Raw genomic sequence first — 25,234 nt, 5'->3', positions numbered from 1 at the left:
ATGGCTTAAGACCCTCTAAAGGCCAAGGGGGCCTAGAGCAGGAGCCAGACAGGTTAGAAGAATAGGGAAAGCAAAATCCTGGACCTCAGGCTAGCTGAGGACTTAGATACGACTAGGCCAAGTGGATTTGTTTCCCCATAAACACAAGGACTCAGTGAAGGAACTTGTGATTTTTCTCCTCTACCTTGCTGCCTCTTTAAACCATAAGTCAGGGAGGGTTTCTGTGGTGAAGCATCAATCTTTGAAATCTTTTGAATGTCAGTTCATCCTGTGAGGAGTAATTTGCTCTCAGACACACTTTGTTCTGTGAGTCAGTCAACCTGAGTCTTCCCCAGCAGGAGGAATGCAAAATGGCAGTCTTGCTTCCCACCAACATCCTGTCTGTCTCCCAAATCCTTGTCCACTGTAGACCTCTGAAGAAGGAGGCAGGTGAACAGGACGAAGCCAAGAAAGGCAGGGCTACTCCGAGGACATGCTCTCTCCAAGGAGAATGCTTGCCCGGGCTCCTCCTGCCCAGTGAGCTGGTGTGGGACACGGATGTCCCACCAGAAAGGGAGCTAACTCTTTCTACAAGCTAACAATGCTTCTCCTTAAATTTCCCCGCTCTCTCTTGTGTTGAGCTCAGTGAATCTCAACAAGCCATATATCCTCCTGCTTCAGTGACATTCTACAAACCTCTTTTCTGACGAAAGTTTGAGTTCATGGCAAGTTTGTTTTGGATTGTGTTGCAAGGCATTTCATGCATCTAAAATAAAGAAACCTTTTAAAATCATTCACCCGGACAATTTCAGAAAGGACGTCATAACCGCCCTCACATCGCATCCTATTTTCCTAGGGTGGTGTGTTGTTTGAAAGGCTTGTAGGAGTTTCATTACGTTTAATAATTCCTTCCACCCTTACCCAACACCCTTTTGATAATAATCATATTACGTTCTTGGATTTCTTGTTCCTGGCTTGATGGCCAAATCTTGAATTTGAAATTACTGAGGCTTTCTAATTTTTAATCATTTCGATGTGTGTGTGTAATCTGAGAGCTGAGGAAACTTGGCGATATCTTGCATTTCATTGTTGAAAATGACATCCCTCAATTCACATGGGACCGCCTCGTCTCCAAACTCAAAGCTGTCTTCCCAGCCTCTGTCAGCTATTAAAAGTAACAGAAGACCCAAAGTAAACCTGCTTCCACAAACAGGGGAAAGTCTAGAGGAGAGGACTTGAAGCATGGGTAGTTACAGAAGCTTCAAGAATGTGAGAACCCAGCCTCTCTCCATCTCTCCTTCATGTCCTCCGTGTTGGCTCTGTTCACTTAAGAGCCATGTGGTTTGCATGCCTCCCAGAAGCCTCTTGTTTATAGTCTTTCAGGTTCAAGTCCAGCAAGAAGAAACAAGCTCCCCATCTGTTCCACCTAACAGAAGATCTGCTCTCACTGGGCACAGTCAGTCAGCTTGGGACAGGTGCCTGTCCCTGAACCCATCACCGGTTCTATCAGACTTCATTTGCCATCACCTCCCCAAGCCTCTGCATACTCTGTTCCCACGACCGAGAATGCCTTTCCTCTTCCCACCCCTCATCTATTTATGTCCGTGTCCTCTCTGCTCTGGTTCAAATATCACTTTGTGAATCTTTGATATCTAATTTTCTTCAAGACAAAGTCCACTTTCCCTTTCCTCTAAACTCTTTATCCTCTCCTAAAGGTAGAATTTTCTGTTTTATATATTTTGTCATATACTGAAATGTGTCACCGTTGGCTCTTGGCTCCTGAGGATAAGAATGTCATTTTTCTTTAACACTTAACCCTCTATCTAACCACCCCTCCACCCCAATGGTCAGTCCTTACAAAGCCAGTATTTGTTAAATAAGTTTGTATTGTATTTCCCATTTTATTAAGGTACATTCACAACCATCACTTTATCTGCTCCTCGAAGAGGGTCTGGAAGGGGAGAAGTATTATCTCAGATTTATGTCTGAGAAAACAGAGGACCCCAGAAGGTGAGCGATTTAACTGAAGATCTCCAAGCCAGTCAAAAAAAGAAAAAGGAAAAACCTGAGGAAAAACCCAGATCTTTAGAATTACATTACCTGCTGTTTTCCATGAAGACCTTGCTGGTCTGCACTGCATCATTAAAACCTGGAGAGGAGTTGGTATCAAATCGCTTTAGTTTCAAATAGATTCAATGTTTTCACTCTGAACTTTGACACTGTGTCTGCCGATGACTGATTTGTGGGGTGATTTGCTCCTCATATAAAGAATATTTTTACAAGGAAATCCAGATCTGGGGCACCTGGGTGGCTCAGTGGGTTAAGCCTCTGCCTTCGGCCCAGATCATGATGCCAGGGTCCTAGGCTCGAGCCCCGCGTTGGGCTCTCTGCTCAGCAGAGAGCTTCCTCTCTCTTTACCTGCCTCTCTGCCTACTTGTGATCTCTGTCAAACAAATAAATAAAATCTTAAAAGAAACACACACACACACACACACACACACACACACACACACAAACAAGGAAATACAGATCAAGTGGTTCTTTCTTCCGTGGGTATTATCATTGTTGCTGTAGGGGTTTCTGTGTGTGTGTGTAAGTGTGTGTGTGTGTGTGTGTGTGTGTCTTGGGACTGACACGTTCATCTTCAAGGGAAAGGATAAGGTGGATTTCCTCCCCTGCAAAGCGGCTTTTCTTATGAAGAAAAACAGACGTTTACACTCCAAGACTTTGGCTTCTGACGGCTCAGACCCCCAGGCTCCGGGCGCAGCACCCCGAGGTGGGAGCGGTGCGGGCCCGGCCCGTCCCAGCCCGCGGGCGCCAGCCCAGCCCTCCCGGGGTGGAGTCCGCCCGCGCCAGTCTATAAACCCGCGAGGGCGCGGGGGCTCCGCGCTCATCCGCGCTTCGGAGCCGGAGCCGGAGCCCAGGGTGCCGAGCGTCCTCGGGGACCGTGAGGGAGCACCTACCCCGCAACCCCCCGCCATGGCGGCGCCGTCGCGGCTCCTGATCCGCGGGGGGCGCGTGGTCAACGACGACCTCTCGCAGGTGGCGGACGTGCTGGTGGAGGACGGCGCGGTGCGGGCCGTCGGGCGCGACCTGCTGCCCCCCGGGGACGCGCCCGCCGGCCTGCGGGTCCTCGACGCGGCGGGCAAGCTGGTCCTGCCCGGCGGCATCGACACGCACACGCACATGCAGTTCCCCTTCATGGGCTCGCGGTCCGTGGACGACTTCCACCAGGGCACCAAGGTACCCGCGCCGCCGCGCCCGCCTCTCCGCACCCGCCCCCCACCAACCCCGCTGCGGCCGCGCTCCTGGGGCGCCGCCTGTGCCGCGCGGAGGAGCCGGGGGCGCTGGAGCGATCCCGGCCGCAGCGACCGACGGCTGGGGAGCTGGTCTTGACCTCCCCTCCGCGCGCGCGCCCTTCCAGGCGCCCCTTCTCGCGGCCATCAGCCCAGCTCAGGCCGAGCCAGACGCCCTTGGCTTCTCCTTTGGGTCATTGACAAGTTTAAGGCGATCCGGCTTCTCCCCCTCATTGCTGCGCGCTCTGGGCTCCACCGCTCTCCCTTCCCCACAGTCACTATTCCGTGGAAGTCCACAAGTCTTTCGTAATACCTGTAGAATCTTTTGGTTTTGTGGGCGCTCCCAGCCGTTTTCTCCCCGTGTCCCATCCCCGGCCAAAACCAAAGGAAAAACCCATTCACCCAGTGCTTACTGCCCTGACTTCCAAGTTCACAGCGTGCGCTGGATCGCGGTAAGTCTGGGCAGACTGGAAGCCCACCGTGACCACAATCTTTGCCTCCACCCTCCAGTAGAAAAGACACAGCCGTGACCAGAATTTAGAAGAGAAATATTCCAGCATGGTCTCGGAGCACTCACACTGGCCCCAAGGCAAGCTGGTCCCATCTCTTAACGGGCTTGCCCAGGGGCCATCAAATAGGGATCGGATTCCCGCTGTTTGAGCCCCCCGCAGCAGGGCTGATGGTGCGGGAGTGTCAGTTACCAAACCCAAGGGGGAGAGGCTTGGGTTTCTCTAGACACAAAGGCCTAGAGGCTCTGGTCTATGAAAAGAACCTTCAACGATTCTCCAGAGCTCCTGAAAACAAGATCTGGAGATGAACCTGACTGCCTTACAGCTCCATAAAGTTAAAGCCCCAGTCAGCGCTTTGGCTGAAGCCCGACCCACAGCCTCCTCGAGGCTGGCGTTTTGGAGCTGCAGGAAGGAAAAGGGCTCTTCCCAGGGTGAGAGTACTGCTCTCCTTAAAGCCTTAACACTTGTGTGCGAAACAGATGAGGCTCCTTAGTCGTGCGGGCTTTCACGGCGGTTTGGACCGTAGTGCCTTTGCTTTACTAACTTCTCTCAAATAGTTTTATTCTCTTCACACACATCCCCCTCCACATTTCTCAGTCATCTCTGATTGACAAGTATGTTGAATAGAAGAACCATTTGACCCAGAGAGAGGGGTCTGGGGCGGGCTGCTCACATCAAGATTTGGAAAGCTTACTCCTAGTTACTAATTATTAACCTTTCCCATCAGGGCAGTGGTCAAAGTCTTTTGTAGGATGTATCAACATCTGTTGTGAAAATCGAATATGCGTGTTGCCCTTTTGTCAAAAAGTAAAATTTCCTAAAATTCGGTGAACTTATTTTTTACATTTTAAATAAAATTTTCAGAGATAAAAGCAATACATGATTGTACAAAATTGGAAAAAAATATTATCCGTAATCTCAACACCATGACAGTTGTTTTGGTGTATTGCTTTTATGCTTTCTAATATGCCTTATTTTACCTAATTGAGATTGTATTAGGCATGTATGTATGATTGTGTGTGTATGTGTGTATACCTGTGTATAAAATTTTGTGACCTGTTGTTTGCAGTTACAGTAGACACACTTTCTGTTATCAAGGTTCATCCTTAACAAAGTGCTTTGCTGATGGAGGGGCACTCCTATGATGCCCCTATTTGCCAGGTGCAAAGCTGCTCCTTCTGGCTATCCGTTGCCAGGCCCACTAGCATCACTTCCCTTCATCATCTCCCTTTTTCTCATCTGGGTTCTAGAGATGCAGCCAGGAAGCTGGTTTGAATGTTCTAGAGGAAGAATATTTCCTTCGCTTTCTCAAGATTATCTGTGTGTGCCCCCAAGGCCCTGAAAGGTGGTTCTTAGTCTTCTATCTGCTGTTCTTTGGCCATTCAAGGATTCCTAGCATGGAGATTTACAATTCCAGGCAGGTCTTTGAAGCTTATTATAGTAGTGTAGTCATCAGCTTTTGCAAGAACTTAACCACCAGCTGATTCTCTAGGTATTTCCAGACTTAAAGGTTGTCGAACGATTAAAAAGCATGTTCTTCAGGAGCTTTCGGTCTTAATTAAACAATATACTCAAAGATGTTAAGGTCAAAGATTTAGGAAAGGCTAAATTCATGTTGAACATTAAACAGTACTCACAAAGACACTGATACAAAAGTCTACTTCAATCCTGGTTGGATCCCAGGAGATAACCTTTCCTGCACCCAGAAACAGAGGAGACTCCGTAAAAGCGAACTAGATGGGTAAGTACAGATAAACGTGATCATTAAAGTATTGGCCCGAGTTCTGAAAGGGGACCATTATGGAGTCACCTTGTCCTCTTTTATAGAATCTTTGCAGTAATCCCCAAGGCAATGTTGGTCCTGTTTCTAGTTCATGGAAATAGAAACAAAGAAGACTTTTGTACATGCTAATGGTGCTGTAGATTACACTTGAAAAGTCACATTTATTTTATCCAGGCTCACCACTGCTAGGCCCTGGGCTAAACTGTCCATCTGCCAACACTCTCAGGGGCCATTATCTCCTTTTGCAGTTGAGGAAACTGAAATGTAAGTCACCTGCCTAAGGTCGCACACCAGTAAGTGACCAAGTGGCTCTTCAAATTCCTTACTGCCCACTATTGGTACAGCTCCTACCTGTCAGGCTCTCTTCCTTTCTGAAATCATTGGGAAAACATGTGATGTTTCAATTTGTCTGAGTGGTAGATGATGGGATGAAAATACTGGGTAAGTTGCAAAATTGAGCAGTCAGTCATCCTTAAGGAATGCAGTAGCCCTTCCCCTTCCTAAAGCTAGAGGCAGTTAAGGTTATCAAAACAAACACACATCTCAGGTGTTAGGTTTGTGAGGCATTTGTACATACATTTATGGCCACATCATCTCTAAGGATACAGAAATGGGTCCCTTACGTAAAGAAAGCTGTAAAGGAAAAATGATATATGATGCTTTCAGGAGATGGGCTCTAAGTGTTGGCTTTCTGCGTGCCTCAGGCTGATCATCTGTAACATCTGACATGTAGAAAGGATAGCGTTTGTGATATTCTATTTATTGATCACCAGATTGTGATGTCGTCCAGTTTAAGAAATGAAATACACGGGTCAACCTAAGGTTAACATATTTTGTAAATCTCATTTATGGCAGAGGTTAGGTTAAAGCCTGTAATTGATTTACTTAATTATAGGCAAAAGCTTTCTCTCTGATGTAACTAATAGAAATAATTTCTGCTTTAAGGAAATCATATTTCATCTTGTTGGTCTATACTAGATGTACAGTCGTCTTCCAATAATTCAATATCCCTGAGGAAAAACAATGAGCTTTTTTATTCAAATGGAAATTGCGAATTAGATATAGTTGAAGGAATTATGACTTTGCTTTTGCTACATCCTGTGATAAGAGACTAAATTACAAAAGCTCAGCTAGTTTTCAAATATATATTTATTAATATTCAGAATATATGCAGCTTGGAGTAGATGGGCTCACATTAAAAATCTGGCAGCATCAGTCTGGCGGAAGGATCTTTTTTTTTTTAATTGGGAAAACACACAGAATACTTTTTTGTGTATAGGACAAAAAGTCTTCAAAATTATCAAGAAAGGAAATTACACTTTACTCTGGAGCTTTCTGGTAAAGTGCCATCAAGATGATTACTTATAATAAGGCAGTGGAAGGTATGTGATTAAGCATGCATTTGTGGCATATTTATAGAATTTCTTCACCTTGTAGGAGAACTGCACTTGTGAAAACTTGATCGCAAGCCAAATCCCTTTCTCTGTTGCTTGCAGGAGCTCTGAGCTGGGCTTCAGAGGCTCTGTGGGCTGACTGTGTGACCTTGGGCAAGTCACTTCTTTTCTCAGGGTTAACATTATCTTGTCTATATAATGACGCATCTGTCAGAAGAACAACTTCAATTAATGTTGGCAGTCATGGAAACATACTATTCATTATCCAGTCTTATAGGAAAATGCTGGAGCATTACAATTGCTCAATATATATTCGTTTCCTTTTTTAAAAAAGGAAAAGCCAGTTGCATGTAAAGAAAATAATATTTAAATCATATATTTTAACATTCTTAAACATTTTAACATTTTGCTTCCTGTATTTTCATGCTTTTCTTTCTGGGGGGCATATAAACATTTTCTGCTAAATTTTGCCTACTCTTCAGAGATAGCCTTGTTCATCACACATTTGTCCAGGACCTTGACTATCATTGGAGAATGGGATTTCCATGGCCCCATTATCCTCGCCGAGGTTGAGTCTCAGAGATTTCTCTCTGGTTTTGGTGTCTCTGTGCATCAGGCTACTATTTCTGCCTGTCTGAGGATATCGCAACCTGGTTGTCCCACAAGCACTTTGAACTCAGGATTTTCCAAACGAAATTCGTTCTTCCTTCCTTCCTTCCTAATGTGCTACTCATTTTTTCATCCGGTTTCACAAACTGTTGATAGCTCCCCTCCCATCTTCTCAGTGGTGGACATTTTGGTGGTTTCCAGGTTTTTTGGTTTTTTTGGTTTCCAGGTTTTTTGGTTTTTTTGTTTGTTTGTTTTATTTTGTTTTGTTTGTTTGTATAACAATGTTGGGACAAAAATTATTGCATAGATTCTTGATAATTGACTTAGAAATCACCCTTTAGGTGAAATGATGGGACGAAGAGTATTAGATCAGTCTTAGAAGAGTTTAATACATACATGCAGACTCTTCCGTTTGCGCTCCCATGGGCAATACATTATAATCCTCATTTCACTGAATCCTAGCTAATTGTAGCTACTGCCTTAAAAAAAAATCAGCGCCAATTTAATTGGAAAAACATAGAATTTCTTAATGTTTTTAAACAAGCATTTCTTTCCTTATTGGTGAAGCTGGGTTTTGAATGTTCTTGTTGCGCTAATAGTTTGCCTGTTCCAGCTCTAAGAGTTTATAATTCTATGATTGCCTTGAGTGGCTCTTTACTGATTACAGAGTTAATCTTTGCACTCATCAGAGGAAGAAAAAAAAACCCTCCAAGGTTAATTTGAAACAATTTGATAGTAAGTAGGGTCCTACTGAGGATGTTGTGTGCTAGGAATTCTTTCACGGAACTTTACAAAATCTGGGGCATCTTCTTTCAGTTTTCGTACTTGAGTTCTCTGTGTTTTTCAGTTCCACTGCTTGTTCCCTCCCTCATTTGCCTGGGCCAGGTGTTTTTAATGTCCAAAAAAGGTGGTGTAGAAATCAAGGTTTTCATGATGCTACTCTTGGGAAGAAAAAAATTTTCCTATAGCCTCTTAGGTTTGGTTACTGAGGCATGCAAATTAACAGACAAAAGACAGATTAACAAGAGAAAAGACAGGTCTTTACATTTCACACACCTGTGAGTTCACAGAAAAATGTGACTCAAGGGGCAATTAAAATTTGGGGTTTATATGCCACCCTAACAGGGGAAAGGAAGGGGGAGAAGGGCACTTATGGGAAAACAAATGGCTTTTAGGAAAGACCCATCAGATCCTAAGAGAATAGGTGGGAGACATGAGAGTTTGTGACAAGATCTGTTGAGGCACGGTACAGGTTTCTAGTCTCAGGTGTTAAGAGCCAATCTTCCATGGTGGCGAAACTTCCAGAAGGGGATTTATTACAGTTGAATTCTTTGGGGAGGCTTTGCTTTTAGGCAGATAAGGAAGTTCACAAACACACACACACGCACACACACACACACACACGTGGCTATTCTTAAATACCTTCAGCTCAAAAAGATTTTTATGCCACAGTGGCATACTCTGGACCTTGTCACTGCCATCTAATATGGAATGGTTCTAAACTAAGTATTGTTCAAGTTGATGGTTGGGTGATATTATTTCAGTCAACAAATATTTCTTGGTAACCTTCTAAGTGGCAGCCATTGTGATTGGGCTCTTAGAGTTGAAAAACTTGGTGTCAAAACTTGGTTTCAAAACTCAAACAAAACTTTGTTTGGTGGTCTTTGTTCCCAATGGCAGACAGGCTAGAGACACATGGGGCTCTAATTTATGTTGGCTTTAATAATAAAGTATATACAGTAGACTTTTGGACTTGTGGGCTTAATTTAGATGACTGTGAAAACTTAAGGTCTGGCATTTTCCCTTTTGCAAGGTCCCCTGTCCTAATGGCTTGCTGCAACTCAGGCTGTTTCTGAGCACGTTATGTGGGTGATAAGTGAGCAACTACCAAGAGTCTACTGCTCACTTCCACTTTGTGCTTTTCCTCTCACATGTCAAGTAACAAACTGAGGGAGGGCTCTTCAAGTCTTCAGTTATGTTTTGTTACATCCAGTAGAGAAGTTGTTTTCATGGTGGTCATGAGTTCCCAAATTCTAGGGATCTGTTCACATATAAAAACAAAGACATTAAAAGTTGTTTAAAGTAAAACAAACTGCAATCCGGGAAAAAAAAAATCATTTGAGACAAATATGGATTCCAATCTGTTGTATTACCAATCCTGGCTAACGCTGATTAGGTAATAGGCTTTGGACAAAACTGAGTACTTGGTTTTCCTATGCTCTTGGAGTATACATTACACATTAACCTTTTCCTAGAAGGAACCAGGAAATTACATGGCCAGGGCTAGCAATATTTTGAAGAAATGACATGTCACATTAACATGCAAGTTACACTGCTTTCTTATTTTCTGTTGGAAAAGTGAAGCATCAGAATCACTCCAGCTTATAGCTATTGGGGGAAATTAATTGATCCCTCCCTTTCTTTCTCCCCATAAGAACAAAAATTCAGTTGAGTAAACTTGAAGATCTTGTTGTCTTTATTAAGTGATTCTGAAACCAGGCGACATCCCTTCTGGCAAGTAGAAAGAAGCTCCAAGGAGTTTACAAAACGGAAGGTTTTTATAAGAAAGAGAGTGGGGCAGGAAAGTCACTAGCAAAAGAGAAGAAAGGATTGTTCCATGAATGGTCAGTTTTCCCGAGGGGGAGGGACATGGGGTCTTATCATGCAGATGATCTCATCTTACTTTGGGGGATGGAGAGGGCCCATGTGACGGATTACCTCATTGGTGCTGACCAGAAAAATTTCTGACTACGTTTCTGAGGGAGGTTGAAACTACAGTTTGACTAGGTATTAAGCCCTGTTTCGATGACTTGGCCTAGCATAAGTGATTCCATCTTGGGTCTGTGATTTTTTTTTTTTTTAACATTCCCTTAAACATTTAAAGAAACTTTATGTACCAGGCACTGTAGTGGGCACAAGACAGACAGAGATGAAACTATATCCATCCAATCAAGATCTCTGAGGAATGGGATAAATTTCCCTAGACGATGCTGGTGTGCAGCCAAGGTTAAGGTCACTGAACTCAGGTAGAAGAGAGACTGGGTAGGGAAGAACAGAAGTAAGCTCCTTCCTATCTCTCTAAGTGAGGTAGAAAGGAGCTCAGAGCTCTCCAAGGAGAGGGAGGGACGACGTCACTGGAGTGGGGTGAATGGGTTGGGAGGGAGGTGGCGTAAGAGCCATTGGAAGGGCCAGCTGAAGTTTAGCCTTATGGGATGTGTAATAATTGACTCTTCTCCATCCTAAGAGCAAAGGGAAATCAGTGTAAGATTGGCAGTGGCGAGCATGGCCGGGGACAAGGTGACAGTGAAGAAGCTACTGCCTTAGTCCAGTTGGGGGACGTAGATGGCGCTGGGCAGCAGAGGTGAAGACACAGGAAGGAGAAAGATTCATGGACTATGTAGAAGGCAGCCCACGGGGGTTGGGGGAGAGCTGGGCTTCCCAGTGGGTATGTCGATGGGGATCTGGGGATGTCGAGAAAAGAGAGAAATGTCAAGGGTGACTCCTCAGTCTGGTTTGAAGAGTTGGATGGACGATGGTGTGGCTAATATGTCAGAGTCGAGGTGGAGGAGGGCACAAGGAGACAGGCAAATGCGGAGACCATCTTTTACAAAGCTGAATGTGCTTCCAGAGTTGGAACATAAACTGAGATCATGAAGTTTGTTTCCATAAGTCTTAGCAACTATGAGAAAGCTGAGAATTCAGTCCAGGGGTTCTCCCTAAGGCTCAAATATCCTCTTGGATTTCTTTCTGCTTCACTTGGGTTCACTGATCAGGTCCTATGATTGATTATAAGGAGACCAAGTCACTTGTTTAAGGATGAGCTTAGAAATGAAAACTTGGTGACCCCATCAAAAGGAAGACGATGCTTGAGCTGCTTTCCGTAATGATTTACAACCTAATACATTCTTAAGTAGAATCTTGTGTTATATAATATTGTGACCCTGCTGTTGGTTGGAGTTTATCTCGATTTATGTTCTATCCCATTTATGTTCTCTCCTCCTCCCCCCAAAAGAAGGCTTTAGATAAATTGGAAGGTTTTTCAAGGGAGAGCAGCCAAAGTAATTAGGAGCTGAAAGAATTGATTTATGAGCCAAGATTAGATAAGGTAAATACATTTTATTTGGCTCTCCGACAAATAAAAGTGCAATGAAGTCAATCAGCCGTAAAAAAACAAAGGAAACAATCCAGGTTCACCCAGAAATATGAGAGAAATTTTCAGCCTTTACTGGTTCTCCCTCCCCTACCTAACTCTCCTCATTCCTCAAATGTTAGGTAAGCCCTGAAGATCGTTTGTGAAGTGAACCCCAAAGGGCCCTTCCTTGTGAATCTTCTAGGGCCACATTATTCCAGTAGTGATTGTCAGAGATGGACAACAACCGAGCCGTATGAGACTGTGTTTCGTTTGTGACTTTCCAGTTGACGGTCTGGTGGGATTTGTTTGGTTTTGGAAGGCATTTGATGTCCTGAGTGCCTCATTCACTTTATCAACCTCTGCATTTCTCAGAGGAGTGATTCACCCCTGACCTGGGGCAACTGGCTGGAAATGAGATCCCAGACATGGCAGAGGGGCAGAGGGTTGAGGCCCAGAGTAGGTGAAGGTAAGACTTAGCCCTCAGAGCTGCACACTCCTCCGTGTCCCCTGGGGGTCATTCGACATCTCTGAGCCCCAACATCTTCAGCTGTGAAGTAAAAACCATCCCTACCTCACCAGACTGCAGCAAGGCTTGGTTAAATGATATAATGGGTAGAGCATGCTTAATCCAGGCCTGGGCACTTACAGGTTCTTTTTTGAAGAGGTCAGTACCTACTGGGAGGAACACGTCTTCTTGACATTGTCTTTGGGATTACAAATCCGTTGCTCTGGCTTGTGGCTCCCCAGATCCCGTGGGAGGAAGGGGATGTCTTAGGTCTTGAAATAATATCCGGGGATTTGAGATAACTTTGGGGAGTGAATGGACCCTGGGTAACCAAAGGGACCAGGAGAAGAGGGGGAGGAAGGAGGCTCAGAGGAGGCTGGGGTGCAGACTGTGGCCGGCAGCTGGTCCCTGGTGATGAGTAGCTCATGCCCCCCGGCTTGTTTTCCGTGCATCTGCCCACACCCTCTCCCATTCAGTAGAGCTTCTGTGTTCCGGTGTTGAGCAGAGCAGAGGGACGAAGGGCATGGAGGAGAAACAGGACAAAAAGAAACAAAGGAGAGGTGAGTGGCAGTTCTCCTGTCCCTTTCCCGCTCCCAGGGAATTAGGGAGGCGGAGCAGGTATGATAAATCCTGATTTGGGAGCTTGTAAATTGTAGCCCCAGGAATTTCGATCTGCTATCGTTTTGGAAGATGGCCCTTTGACTATGACATCTGCAGTCTGGCGAGAAGACGAGCAGCAGTCCATACCCTCAGGACTCCTCTGGCATCCTCTCCAAGGTGACTGCCCTAACCTTCTCCTGCCCTTGATGGCTCCTTAGTGTCAGGTCTGTGTTTGTCTCTGTGCACAGGCACACAGAGCAGATGTGTGCCCAGGCACCGCACACGCAGGGTGTTCCACACCACACTCCTGCTGCCTCTCCACGCCAGAGCTGCTGCCTCCTCTGTCCCCTCGTCTGCCACCGTCAGTCATCACAGTTAGAATCTGTTCATAGAGTCCTGCCGCCCAGGCGGATGGCGTAGCCTTCTTCTTGTTGGAACCAGTGCTTTGAATCAGCCCTAGTCTAGTCTGAGTTCTGCCCTTTCCCACCTTCTGCCAAGCTGCTGGCTTTTCCTCATGGGCCCTTCCTCAAAGTGACTCTGTGCTGTTGGCTGTTCCTCAGAGCACAGGGCTCTGGAACCTGATGACCTGGTTCCGGTCCCGCTTTGGTCAAGTTATGTAAGAGTGCTCTGCTGGGTCTCCTCAGCTCCTAAATGGGGCTAAACATATTCCCTACTGCAGATCTGATGAAGTGAGTCCAAAAGCTAGAGCATCTGGAACATCAGAATTATTCCGGCACATAGTAAGTGCTCATTGCATGTTAGATAGCGTTATGTTGTTGGCCACTTCATGTGTGTGTCCATATGCTAATTTCAATCTATACTTAGTCTGGTCTGTTTATTCTTCCCTCCTCTGAATTCCCGGTGGTCTTTCCTGGGGATCTCATCTAAGGAGCTTAGCAATCTTTACTTCCCCTTGGCAATTTCTATACCACCAGTTCTTGTAGGAGTATACTTGCCACCCGTTACTACAAACTGATTATTTTACTATAATGATTCATTCATATTTCCATCTCCACCTCCAGACTACAGACCTAACTACAGACCCACGCGGAGAACTTTTGTCTGATTATTTGTGGCCCTTCCTACCCCCCTCACTCCATGTCGTGGCTTACATGTGGTAGACCTTTTTTTTTTTTTTATCGGTAACCGTTTCATGAAGATATAATTCATATATAACACAATTCAGCCATTTAAGCTATATTTTAGTAGTGGTTTTTGGTATATTCCTGGAATTGGGCAACCATCACCACAATCAGTGTTAGAACATTTTGTCCAAAAGGAAAGTAGGTCCGCCGTTAGCTGTCATCTCAACTCAACCCTTCCAACCCAAGGCCACCACTGCCCTACTTACAGTCTCTGTGGATTTGCCGCTTCTGGAGGTTTCATACAAATGGAATCAGCTTGTGATCCTCTTTGACTGGCTTCTTGCACTCAGTGTAACATGTTCAAGTTTCATCCACAGCCCGTGCCAATGTTTCCTTCTTCTGGCTGAATAAGATTCTGTAGCATTCCTCTACCGCATTTTGTTATCCAGGCGGCAGTTCATGGGCATTTGAGTTGTTTCTACTTTCGGACTCTAATGAATAATGCTGCTTCTGAATATTGGTGTACAGGTTTCTGTGTGGAAATGTTTTCATTTCTTTGGGTTACATGCCTAGGATTGGACTTCCTGGCTCAGGTAACTGAGATTGGGTAACTCCATGTTTTAACTTTCTGAAAAACTGCTTTCCAAAGTGGTTGTGCCATCTTTTTTTTTTAATTTCCATCAGCAGTGTATCTGGTTTGTCCACCTCCTGAATGTGGAAGACTTTTAATATGGAAAGAATGGAAAGAATAGTTCTTTCAGCTTGATTTTATAGTTCAGTAGATACTAAAAAAGTACTTTCTTCTAACTCTTTAATTAACAGCACGTGCTATTAGAAAAATGCCCTTCGTCCTCAAGGGACGTCTGTGATGTACTGGGTAGACACTTTAAGAAGGAAGAAGGCAAGAAGATTAATTTGCATTCAAATAAAAATATAGAGCCTGAGGGGTTTTTTTTCCCCCCTAGTATTGTCTTTACTGTAGTGAACCAATAGGGATTTCTTAAGAAACGTAGAAAGGTATTGTTTGCCAGGAATGAGGCAATGTTATCTAAAGGTAGAGACAAAGCATGTGATCCTATATAAAGAAATTTTTGAGAGCAAAAAGAACTGGAGTGGGGCCAAGTGACTTAGAAAAAAATAAAAATCCATTGAAGTAAGCAAGAATAGAGCTAGTAAACCAGGTGGGACATGGGATCTCTCTGTGTATCTGGGCAGCTTCCCGGGGGGGTGGATGGGTGTACAGACAGAGGGTCCTAGGAGAGGGGCTGGTGGGCTTCTCAGCTGGTAAGCATGGACTCTGAGCTTCCAGCCCTGGAATCAGTCAGCCTCCTTGGTCAGTGCCCAGCATGAGCATCCCTCTCTGTTCTGTTTTCCTCACCTACCTTGTTTGACCACAACAGTTAAAAGCACATTAATACCTCGTGATTTTAGTTTAAGTAAAATCAATTTCAGTAATTCATCAAGGACACTTAGTTAAGAACTTACTTAGCTTACTTCTAAAATTAATTGTAAGTTAACATATACGATCATATACCAAGGAAAATAAAAGTTGAGCCAGATCACATGGGGCCTTGTAGACCATGTTAAGAAGACTCAACTTCATTCCAGGGGTGGTACGAAGCATTCAGTGTTAACCTTTGGAGTCAAGTGGTCACATTTGTGCTTTGGAATGTGCTTCTACTTGCCTCGAGGATTTCATATTGGATGGAGTGGAAGCAAAACTTGAGATTCAAAGATCAAGGAGAAGAATGATATGAGGTTGAAGGAAGACCAGAGCCGTGGGGACAAATTACAGGGACCAGTCAGGAGTTAAGGAAAGACAAAGGTCACCAGTTGACTGTGAGGAATGAAGGTGACATCGGCACTATGTGAGTCTGTGTGGAGCACGGGACCACTAGAGAAGCAATTCACTAAGACCGATGCTCATGAAAAGAGACTTCACAATAATGAATATAATTTTCTAGAGAAGAAGAAGTTTTGTGTCTTCCCCATTTTTTTTTAAAGATTTTATTTATTTATTTGACAGAGATCACAAGTAGACAGAGAGGCAGGCAGAGAGAGAGGAGAAAGCAGGCTTCCTGCTGAGCAGAGAGCCCAATATGAAGCTCGATCCCAGGACACTGAGATCATGACCTGAGCCGAAGGCAGAGGCTTTAACCCACTGAGCCACCCAGGTGCCCCATGTCCCTTTGGGTCTTCTAAACAGACAGCATCTGTGCAATTTCCTGGACCCCTCAAGCTTTCCCTGGGGCTTGCAAATGCATAGCGTCCAGGAGATAAATGACTCAGCTAGAAAATTGATGCTAACCTGTTGCAACCCTCTTTTGATTCCAGGCTGCCCTGGCGGGAGGCACCACCATGATCATTGATTTCGCCATTCCTCAGAAGGGTGCTTCCCTCCTCCAGGCCTTTGAGACCTGGCGGAGCTGGGCTGACCCCAAAGTGTGCTGCGACTACAGCCTTCACGTGGCGGTGACATGGTGGAGTGACCAGGTGAACCACAGCATGATGGTGGAAGGGGGTGGCTGAGGGAGGGGGCGGCCCTGAGGGGGAGGGGGAGGGGACAACACTTCTTCCTTTTAGTTCCCTAGCCCTTGCTCTGTGCCAGATCAAGAAACTGGTCATGTCAAAACAGAAGAAGTTGGTGATAATCAGTTGCTTCCTGGGTGACTGGAAGTCAGAATTAGAGGGATGGCTTTTCCTTGCATATTCTTTTTGTACCTTTTGAATTTGGATCCTGTGAAGTATTATTAACTTGAAAAACTAAAAAAAAAAAAAAAAAATTAAAGCATATAAAGATGATAGGCTACATCCTTTATACTCATTCACAATAGACTTTCCTCATAGGTAATCCATGAATTGTAAAATCTTTAGCTGTAAATTTTAAAAGTACTGAACTTCTCAATTTTTAACACCTCCAGGCTCTTTTAAGCAGTATTTTCCCACAGAGTAGAACTTTTATTAGAAATGCTTAATATCTGGAGAAAGAACAAAGGGACAGACCGGGCATGTTTTGAAGGCTAACTCCCAGCTGTGTGCTAACCTGGTGCCTTTCCTGCTCTGTTCTCTAATATGAACATGGGATCGGATGGTTTCATGGCAGAGCTGAAACCAGCCCTCCGTATCTGCTAACCATTTAGGCCGTGGCAGAAAGGACAACAGAATTCAGAAAGAACAGATAATTTTGAGGGATGTTAAAATACATTTATTTCTGCTCATAAAAAACACGCATGTGTACTTTGGAAGAAATTTTTACTTGAATTTCGATTGCCAGCAGGTGTTCCATGTTGGACTTAATTCAGAAATCCTTTTACCAGAAAGGGTTCACAAGGGTGACTTTATCTGAAGTTACCATGTAACTTGTGTCCGCACTTACCCCCAGAAGTTGGGCTTCAGGCACCAAATTAATGTAAAACAAATAATTAATCTTTAACTGATAGTTTCTCAAACATAACAGCAAGGTTTAGAGTCCACAGCAAAAGTTACTTTTTCTCCCAAAACACCATTCTAAGTGATGCATCTAATCTCTTTTCCGTTTTTAGGGTCTTGTTGCTTTTCCTCTTTCTCCCTGTCTTCCTCCTGCCCTCCTCACCTTCCTGCCACTCTTACTTTATAACATACAGCAAAGTTGAAGATGTTGCCTTTTCCAGTGTTTCTCACACTTCAATACGCAAATGGTTACCTGGTGAAATTGGTAAAACCCGGGTTATGTTCCGTTAATATATCCGTTTGCCAGGGCTGTTGTACAGACTGAGAGGCTTCAACAACAGAAGCCTAGTGTCTCGCCATTCTGGAGACTCAAAGTTTGAGATCAGGCTATTGGAAGGGTTGTTTCCTACTGGGGCCTGTGAGGGAGAGTCCCCTGCAGGCCTCTGCCTGGCTTCTCGTGGTTGGCAGGTCATCTTGGGTGTTCCATGATTTGTAGAAGCACCGCCCCAGCCCCTGCCCTCGTCCTCACCTGGCATTCTCCTGTGTGCCTGTCTGTGTCCAATGTCCCCTTTTTAATGTGTCTTGGATTGCGGTCCCCCCTCACAACCTCATCGTCACCGATGTGATCTGCGACGCCTCCCTTTCCAAATAAGGTCCCATTTTGAGGCACTAGGGGTTAGGTCTTCAACAGATGAATTTTAGAGGGTACACAAATCAACCCATAGTAGCAGGTCTGGGGCGGGACCTGAGAATCTGCATTTCCATCCAACTCCCAGGCGATGCCCATGTTGCTGGTTCAGGTACCACACTTTTAGAGGAGCAAGGCCTAAGCCACAGCACCTACATGTACTAACAGTGTTTAAGGCTTTTTTTTTTTTTTTTTTGACTATAAAAATAATAGACTCATGGTAGAAAACTTGAAACTATAGAAAAGTTAAAAAAACAAAAAGCCACCAAAAAACCCACAACACAATATATCATGGTGTTTCGGGTGGCCACTCTGCAAGCCAGCGTTGTTCTCAAACTTGGCTGTGGACAAGCTCTGCAAAGCCCCTGCTCTCATGGGGCTGAAATTCTAGTGGGGGAAGCCATGATAAAGTAGGTATGTAATATGTCGGGTGATAAAGCACCACAGAGAAAAGTAAGAGGAATAGGAAGGGGGTAAATAGTGACAGAAGTGAGTACTCTGATGGAATAGAATCATCTGCCAGGGTGCCTGGGTGGCTCAGTGGGTTAAGCCTCTGCCTTTGGCTCAGGTCATGGGCTCAGGGTCCTGGGATCAAGCCCTACATCGGGCTCTCTGCTCAGCAGGGAACCTGCTTCCCCCTCTCTCTGCCTCTCTGCCTACTTGTGATCTCCCTCTGTGCCAAATAAATAAATAAAATCTTAAAAAAAAGAAAAGAGTCATCCACTAACATCACTGATTCATTAGAAAAAGATTGCATTGTTTTATTTTGCACCTTTTTTTTTCAGATTTTATTTATTTATTTGACAGAGATCACAAGTAGGCAGAGAGGCAGGCAGAGAGAGGAGGAAGCAGGCTCCCTGCTGAGCAGAGAGCCCAATGTGGGGCTCGATCCCAGGACCCTGAGATCATGACCTGAGCCAAAGGCGCACCCAGGCGCCCCTTATTTTGCACTTCTTAATCAGCAGAAAGGTTAATATTTTTTTCATGCTTATTCGTCATTTGTGTTTTCTGTTTGAACTGCTGGTAGTATTTTTCACCTGGAACGTTCAAGACTTTTTCTTAGTAAATTGACAGACAACAACTAAGAGTAATCGTCCTATGCCTAGAACATGTGTTGGATGTGTGTGTGTGTGTGTGTGTGTGTGTGTGTGTGTGTGTGTGTGTGTATGAACATATAGAAATTAAAACAACTCTCTTTGGTCAAATCTACCAATTTTTTCTTTGAAGTTTTAAATTTTCATTGAGACTTGAATTGGACCTGTAAAGGTAATGACTTGACCTTGTTTGAGTCTTACCTTGGGCACACCTGAAGGCTCCTGAGGATTCCAACTCCTTCAGAGTCTCTCACCTGCCGTGAGCTTTGGGGTGGCTCAGTGGCGCCCTTCTCTCCTCCGACATAACGCCCATCCTGAGGCTTTCAGATCTGAGCCCAAAGCCCTACCTCGCTTTAGCTTTGAGTCCTCCTTGAGACTTGATTGCTCCTGTGGCTGCCAAGTGACTTTGTTTTCATTTTCTAAAATAATTTCTTCCCTTCAGGAGCTAGATGCCAAGAACTCTATGTCCAAGTGAAGAAATGAAGTACTTTGGGGGGAAACTGAACTCTTTCATGATTTAAGATTATCTTACCAACAGCACCAGTTGAATAGAGGTCTAGCCTGTGGGAAGGATCAGGGCTTTAACTGCATTTTTTTTTTTTTAAGAATTTAACTCTTGTCCTTATTTTACTGAATTCTCTTCTGAATGCAACATTTTGAAGGTTGAAGAGAATACTGACATTGTTATGTAAATTAAAGCATGGCATATTGTGTGTGTGTGTGTGTGCGTGCGCGCGTGTGTCTGTCATTCCCTTCTAGGTGAAAGAAGAAATGAAAATCCTTGCCCAAGACAAAGGTGTGAACTCCTTCAAGATGTTTATGGCCTATAAAGACCTGTACATGGTGAGGGATGAGGAGCTGTATGCTGCCTTCTCGCAGTGCAAGGAAATCGGAGCGATTGCTCAGGTCCATGCAGAAAATGGAGACCTGATTGCTGAGGTGAGCATTTGCCCCCCAGAGCTTTGCCATGAATGAAAGGGCCGTAGCTTGAGCTAAAGACAACGGGGCCCAAGTAGGTGAACTCATTCCGTGCCCCTGGGAGAATGGACATATTCAGGTGGTATAGACATTGGAGTGAAGATTTCCCTTTTTCAAATCAGCTATCAGATCTCAAACATGTTTCTCAAACAAATACTTTTCTTTGTGTATCCCAGCACTTTTGTTTTGTTTTTTTTTTTTTAGTAGCTCCGCCTGCTGGTTCAGAATGCCAAAGTGCGGACATGAGTGGGATCTGATGACATAAGCAGTGTGGTGTTAAGGGCTGCTTAAAGCCCCACTCTTTTCAGAAACTGGGTATTAAAATGTGCTCTGGAGGAACCTAGATGGTATTTATTTCTCATAGGAGTTCCATTATTAATGCCCAAAGGATACACTATCTGCAAGATTTAAAGAGCTGTCTCTTACCCTTTATATTAGCTGATTTTTTTCCCCTCTCCCTAGGCTTAGCTCCCATTAAAGTCAGGGGGAGTGAGGCTGGGTGGCCAGAAGGCAATCAGGATCCTGGGAAGCGAGCAAGAGCTGTAAACTCAAGCAGACCAGACTTTAAGTGGACTTCTCCACTTCCTAGCTAGGTGACACCCAGCAGGCCATTTTCCCACTCCAAGTGTTGACTTCCTACTTCTTTTGTAAGGAAGAAATAACATTCCGGAGTAGGAAAATGTCTCTTCTGATATCATTCAGTGGGTGGGACAGAGGGCAGTGAAGACTATGATTCAGTAAAAAGCACAGCTGCTTGCATAATGTCATATGAGTCACTTCAACAATATTGGGAATTCAAATATTTGGTTTTATTTTATTTTGTACTGAACCAGTAGTACGAATGTGATCCGAATTAACCTCCTATCTTTTTTAGCTTTTCAATCAAAATCATTTAATTATGAAATATGTGACTGAAAAACTAACATACACCAAGTATTATGTTTATGTGTTAAATTTATGTTTGCCAGGGTGCATGGGTGGCTCGGTGGGTTAAAGCCTCTGCCTTCAGCTCAGGTCATGGTCCCAGGGTCCTGGGATCCAGCCCCACATCAGGCTCTCTGCTCAGCAAGGAGCCTGCTTCTCCCGCCTGCCCACCACCCCCCCCCCCACCGCCACCTGCCTCTCTGCCTACTTGTGATCTCTGTCTGTCAAATAAATAAGTAAAATCTTTGAAAAAAATTATGTTTGCCAAATACACACACTGTATATACACACACACACAGACCTCTACACCTAACAGTTCTGAAAGCCTGGCTGTGGATTTAATTCACAGTAAGGTAATAGTACATGTCATTAGTAGACCTTCCTTGCATATATGTGTCTGTTCCCACTGTCTTTTTAGGGAGCAAAGAAGATGCTGGCCTTGGGAATAACAGGGCCCGAAGGCCATGAGCTGTGTCGCCCGGAAGCAGTGGAGGCGGAGGCCACGCTGAGAGCCATCACCATCGCCAGTGCGGTGAACTGCCCTCTCTACATCGTGCACGTGATGAGCAAGTCTGCGGCCAAGGTCATAGCGGACGCAAGGAGAGATGGTAATTCCTGAGCGAGAAGCTCGCCTGTAACTCAGTAGTAGCTAAAGAGGGAAGTAAATCGCCCACAGTCCCTGCTTGGCTTATGAGAAAGTTGCATGGGGGTGAGGTTGGAGGGGAGGGAGTGCCTGGGTGGCTCAGTCGGTTAAGTGTCTGCCTTCTGCTCAGGTCATAATCCCAGTGGTCCTGGGAGCTGAGTTGGGCCCTCTGCTCAGCAGGAAGTCTGTTTCTCCCTCTCCCTCTTCCTGCTGCTCCCCCGGATTGTGCTGTCTCTCTTTCTGTCTGTCAAATATATGAATAAAATCTTTAAAAATAAATAAATAAATAAATAAATAAATATCACAAGAAGTTACCTTTATTACAAAAAAAAAAAAAAACCAAAACGTTGGGGCGCCTGGGTGGCTCAGTGGGTTGAAGCCTCTGCCTTTGGCTCAGGTCATGATCTCGGGGTCCTGGGATCGAGCCCCACATCGGGCTCTCTGCTCAGCGGGGAGCCTGCTTCCTCCTCTCTCTCTCTGCCTGCCTCTCTGCCTACTTGTGATCTCTCTCTGTCAAATAAATAAATAAAATCTTAAAAAAAAAAAACAAGTTGTACTTGCATTTCCGTAGCTTGTCTTCCTTCCTTCTTTCTCATTAGCATCCTTTCTGTTTTCTCGCACATTATGCATGTCTAGTTATGCCCTCCTTTCTGCTTGTCTCTTAGGCATCTCCACTCTCCTCTTAGTACCTGAATCAGGATGGCGCAGGGTACACAGGGGGTGCTCAACCAATTTCTTTCAAATTGAGTTGATTTGTCCCATAGCTTCTTGGGTATTAGAGCTATTCAAGCAATTATCTAGACAGTATTTTTATGACAATTAGTTTAAGATTTTAAAACCAAAGTCCCCCGCCCTCCCCCCACCCATAAAAATATAATAGACCCTCCTAGAATGCGCTAATATCATCGCACTTTTAAAGATCAGGAAATCAGAAATAGTCTTATAAATCACCCTGGCTCCTTGTTTTCTTTTAAACTGAAACTGATTGAACTTCTAAAATATGGATTATAAAAATGATGAAATTAGATTTGGCATGTATTTAAGATTAATTTTGTCAAAATCGCTTCTTCTTGCATGAAGTTTCAACAAGAATTTTGTGCAAGTCAAATGCATTTTTAAAACATAATCCATCGCTATCTTGTGTTCAGAGTAAACTCAGTTTTATACAGGAGCCAAGAAGGGCTTACTACCAACCATCTCTGGTTACTTCTCCCCTCTCCCTTTCCCCAATAATATAATTTCAGTATAAGAGAGCACGGCGGTTCAAAAAGAAAATACTGCAATTTTAAGTTGCAGTGTTCATTTTAGGCACCAGGTGGCGCTGTTGCCAACACTGTGGAATGGGTTGTATAATTATTTGCTTTGTAAATCATGTCCCGCGTCCTACAGCCTGTCAGTCAGGTCCATAATGTCAGAATATGATTTAAGAAATAGCAAAGTCAGCAGAAATGGGCAGTCTTAACCCACATCAAGCTACTATTTTGACAGTCCTGTCAGGAAACAGTTTGTTGATCTTAAGTATTAAATTTTTACTGGGATAGAATTCCATTAGGTACAGAGTAAACCTTCTAGAGAAGGTTTTGAAATAAATCATGGGCAGAAAACTATTAAACATGAGTATGGACATTTTAATTTTATTTTAAATTTTAAATTAAAATTTTTTTCAAGATTTTATTTATTTATTTGACAGAGAGAGATCACAAGTAGGCAGAGAGACAAGCAGAGACGGGGGGCGGGGGGGGGGGGGGGGGGGGCGGGAAGCAGGCTCCGTGCTGAGCAGAGAGCCTGTTGCGGAGCTCGATCCCAGGATGGTGAGATTATGACCTGAGCCAAAGGCAGAGACTTTTACTCACTGAGCCACGCAGGCGCCCCTTAATTTTATTTTTTGAATATGTAAAGAATTTACATGGTCCAAAAGTCAAAATTATATATTAAGAAAAAAGGTTTCTCAGAAAAGTCTTACTTCCTTCCCTAGCAACTTCTTCCTCTACCCCATTAGTAATTATTTTTATTCATTTATTTCTGACCTATCTTTATAAAGTTTCTCTTTATGAAAAAATACATGCATATTCTTATTTCTCTTTCTTTACTGCTTGAAAGATAAAATAGTGTATCTCATGTTCTGTATTTGGCTTTTCTTTCTACTTGAAAATACGTCTTAAAGTCAGTTCATGATAGGTCTAGAGTTTTTCCATTGTTTCGTACGGGTGCGGTGGGCCTCTGTATTTGTTCAGCTGGTCCCCTAGTGATGGACACTTGGGCTGTTTCAGTCTCTAGCTCTTACGTATAAAGCCACAGTGATGGCCTTGAACCTGTGCTGTTTTATGTGAAACGTGTATTCGTTTTCTATCACTACTGTAAACATTGCCACAAATTTAGTGGTTTCAGACAACACAAATGTATTCTCTTACAGTTCTGGAGGTCAGAGGGCTAACCCACATCTTACTGGGCTAAAACCAAGTTATTGTTCTTTTCCTGGAGGCTCTAGGGGGAGAATCCCTTTCCTTGCCTTTCTGAGCTTCTAGAGACCACCTACATTCTTTGGTTCACATTTCCCTTGCTCTGTCTCCAAAGCTGCAGGGGTGGGTGGAGAAAATTGCATTATTCTGCTCTCCCCTCTCTTCTGCTTTAAGGACCGTTGGGTTACACTGAGCCCTCCCAGTTAATCCAGGATAAAGCCCCTATCTCAAGGTTCTTAATTTAATCACATCTGTAAAGTCCTTTTTGCCAGGTAAGAGCACGTGGCCACAGCTTGTGGGGATGAGGATGTGGCCCTTTTTGGGGCACCGTTATTCTGTCTGCCACGGAAGAGGATCCTCGGGGTAGAATCCTCAAGTGGGACTGCTGGTTCAAAGGGTAAATGCATACAGACTTTTTGGATATTGCCAAATCCCTTTCCAAAGGGGCTGTAAAGAGGAAATATTTAAAATGTCAAACCAGATCTTCCAGTCGATTCAGACTTACTGCGGTGACTTGTGAAAATGCTCTAAGGGGCAATGTCAGAGGCCACAGAGGTCCAGGGTAAATTGGCATAAGAGCTTTCCCACGCCTGGCATGTGAACTCTCACACATGATCAAGCAGGAACCTGAAGGGAATAGGGGGTGGGTTGGGCATAAACGGTGCCAGACTGTTCCCATGGTGACTGTATCTGCCAACCCAGGGGCAGATCCCTGGAGAGTGTAGAGTGACAAGAGCTGGGGGACCACATTGACCTTTTTGCTCATTCATTATCTAACATGACTTCTGAACATGAACAAGCAATACACCTCTATTCATCGTTACCATGTTTAAATAAGAAACAGTTCAGCTTTACAGGTTTGTGATGTGCACACGTCCTATCTATAAATCCTTTGCCAGCCCATTCTATCATCAGAGCCTTTGACGACCAGAGTGTGGTCCCTAGAGTGTGGTGTCAGCATCCCGTGACAGCTCGTTAGAAATGCTGAACCTTGGACCCCATCCCAGACCCACTGACTCAGAAGGTGCACTTAAACTAGAACCCCAGGTGATTCATATGAATATTAAAGCTTGAGAATCTCTGCTCTAGGAAGTACAAAAGGGATCCAATTATCAATTCTTTAGTGT

The 25,234-nt window shown here is 44.3% G+C and overlaps 1 protein-coding gene across 1 annotated transcript in view; it reads left to right on the top strand.

Moving 5' to 3' along the window:
- Positions 1 to 2,848: 2,848 nt before the first annotated feature.
- The window catches only part of DPYS (dihydropyrimidinase), a 74,616-nt gene continuing 52,230 nt past the window's right edge, over positions 2,849 to 25,234 (top strand). The window contains exons 1-4 of the mRNA XM_032316620.1: positions 2,849 to 3,222; positions 16,227 to 16,385; positions 19,863 to 20,042; positions 21,424 to 21,613. Of these exons, the coding sequence (XP_032172511.1) occupies positions 2,959 to 3,222; positions 16,227 to 16,385; positions 19,863 to 20,042; positions 21,424 to 21,613 (793 nt within the window). The 5' untranslated portion in view covers positions 2,849 to 2,958. The remainder of the gene's footprint in view (positions 3,223 to 16,226; positions 16,386 to 19,862; positions 20,043 to 21,423; positions 21,614 to 25,234) is intronic.

The sequence above is a fragment of the Mustela erminea genome, chromosome 16 (assembly GCF_009829155.1).
Source record: "Mustela erminea isolate mMusErm1 chromosome 16, mMusErm1.Pri, whole genome shotgun sequence".
In the NCBI taxonomy this organism is placed as follows: domain Eukaryota; kingdom Metazoa; phylum Chordata; class Mammalia; order Carnivora; family Mustelidae; genus Mustela; species Mustela erminea.
This window is presented reverse-complemented; position numbering and strand designations above follow the sequence as displayed.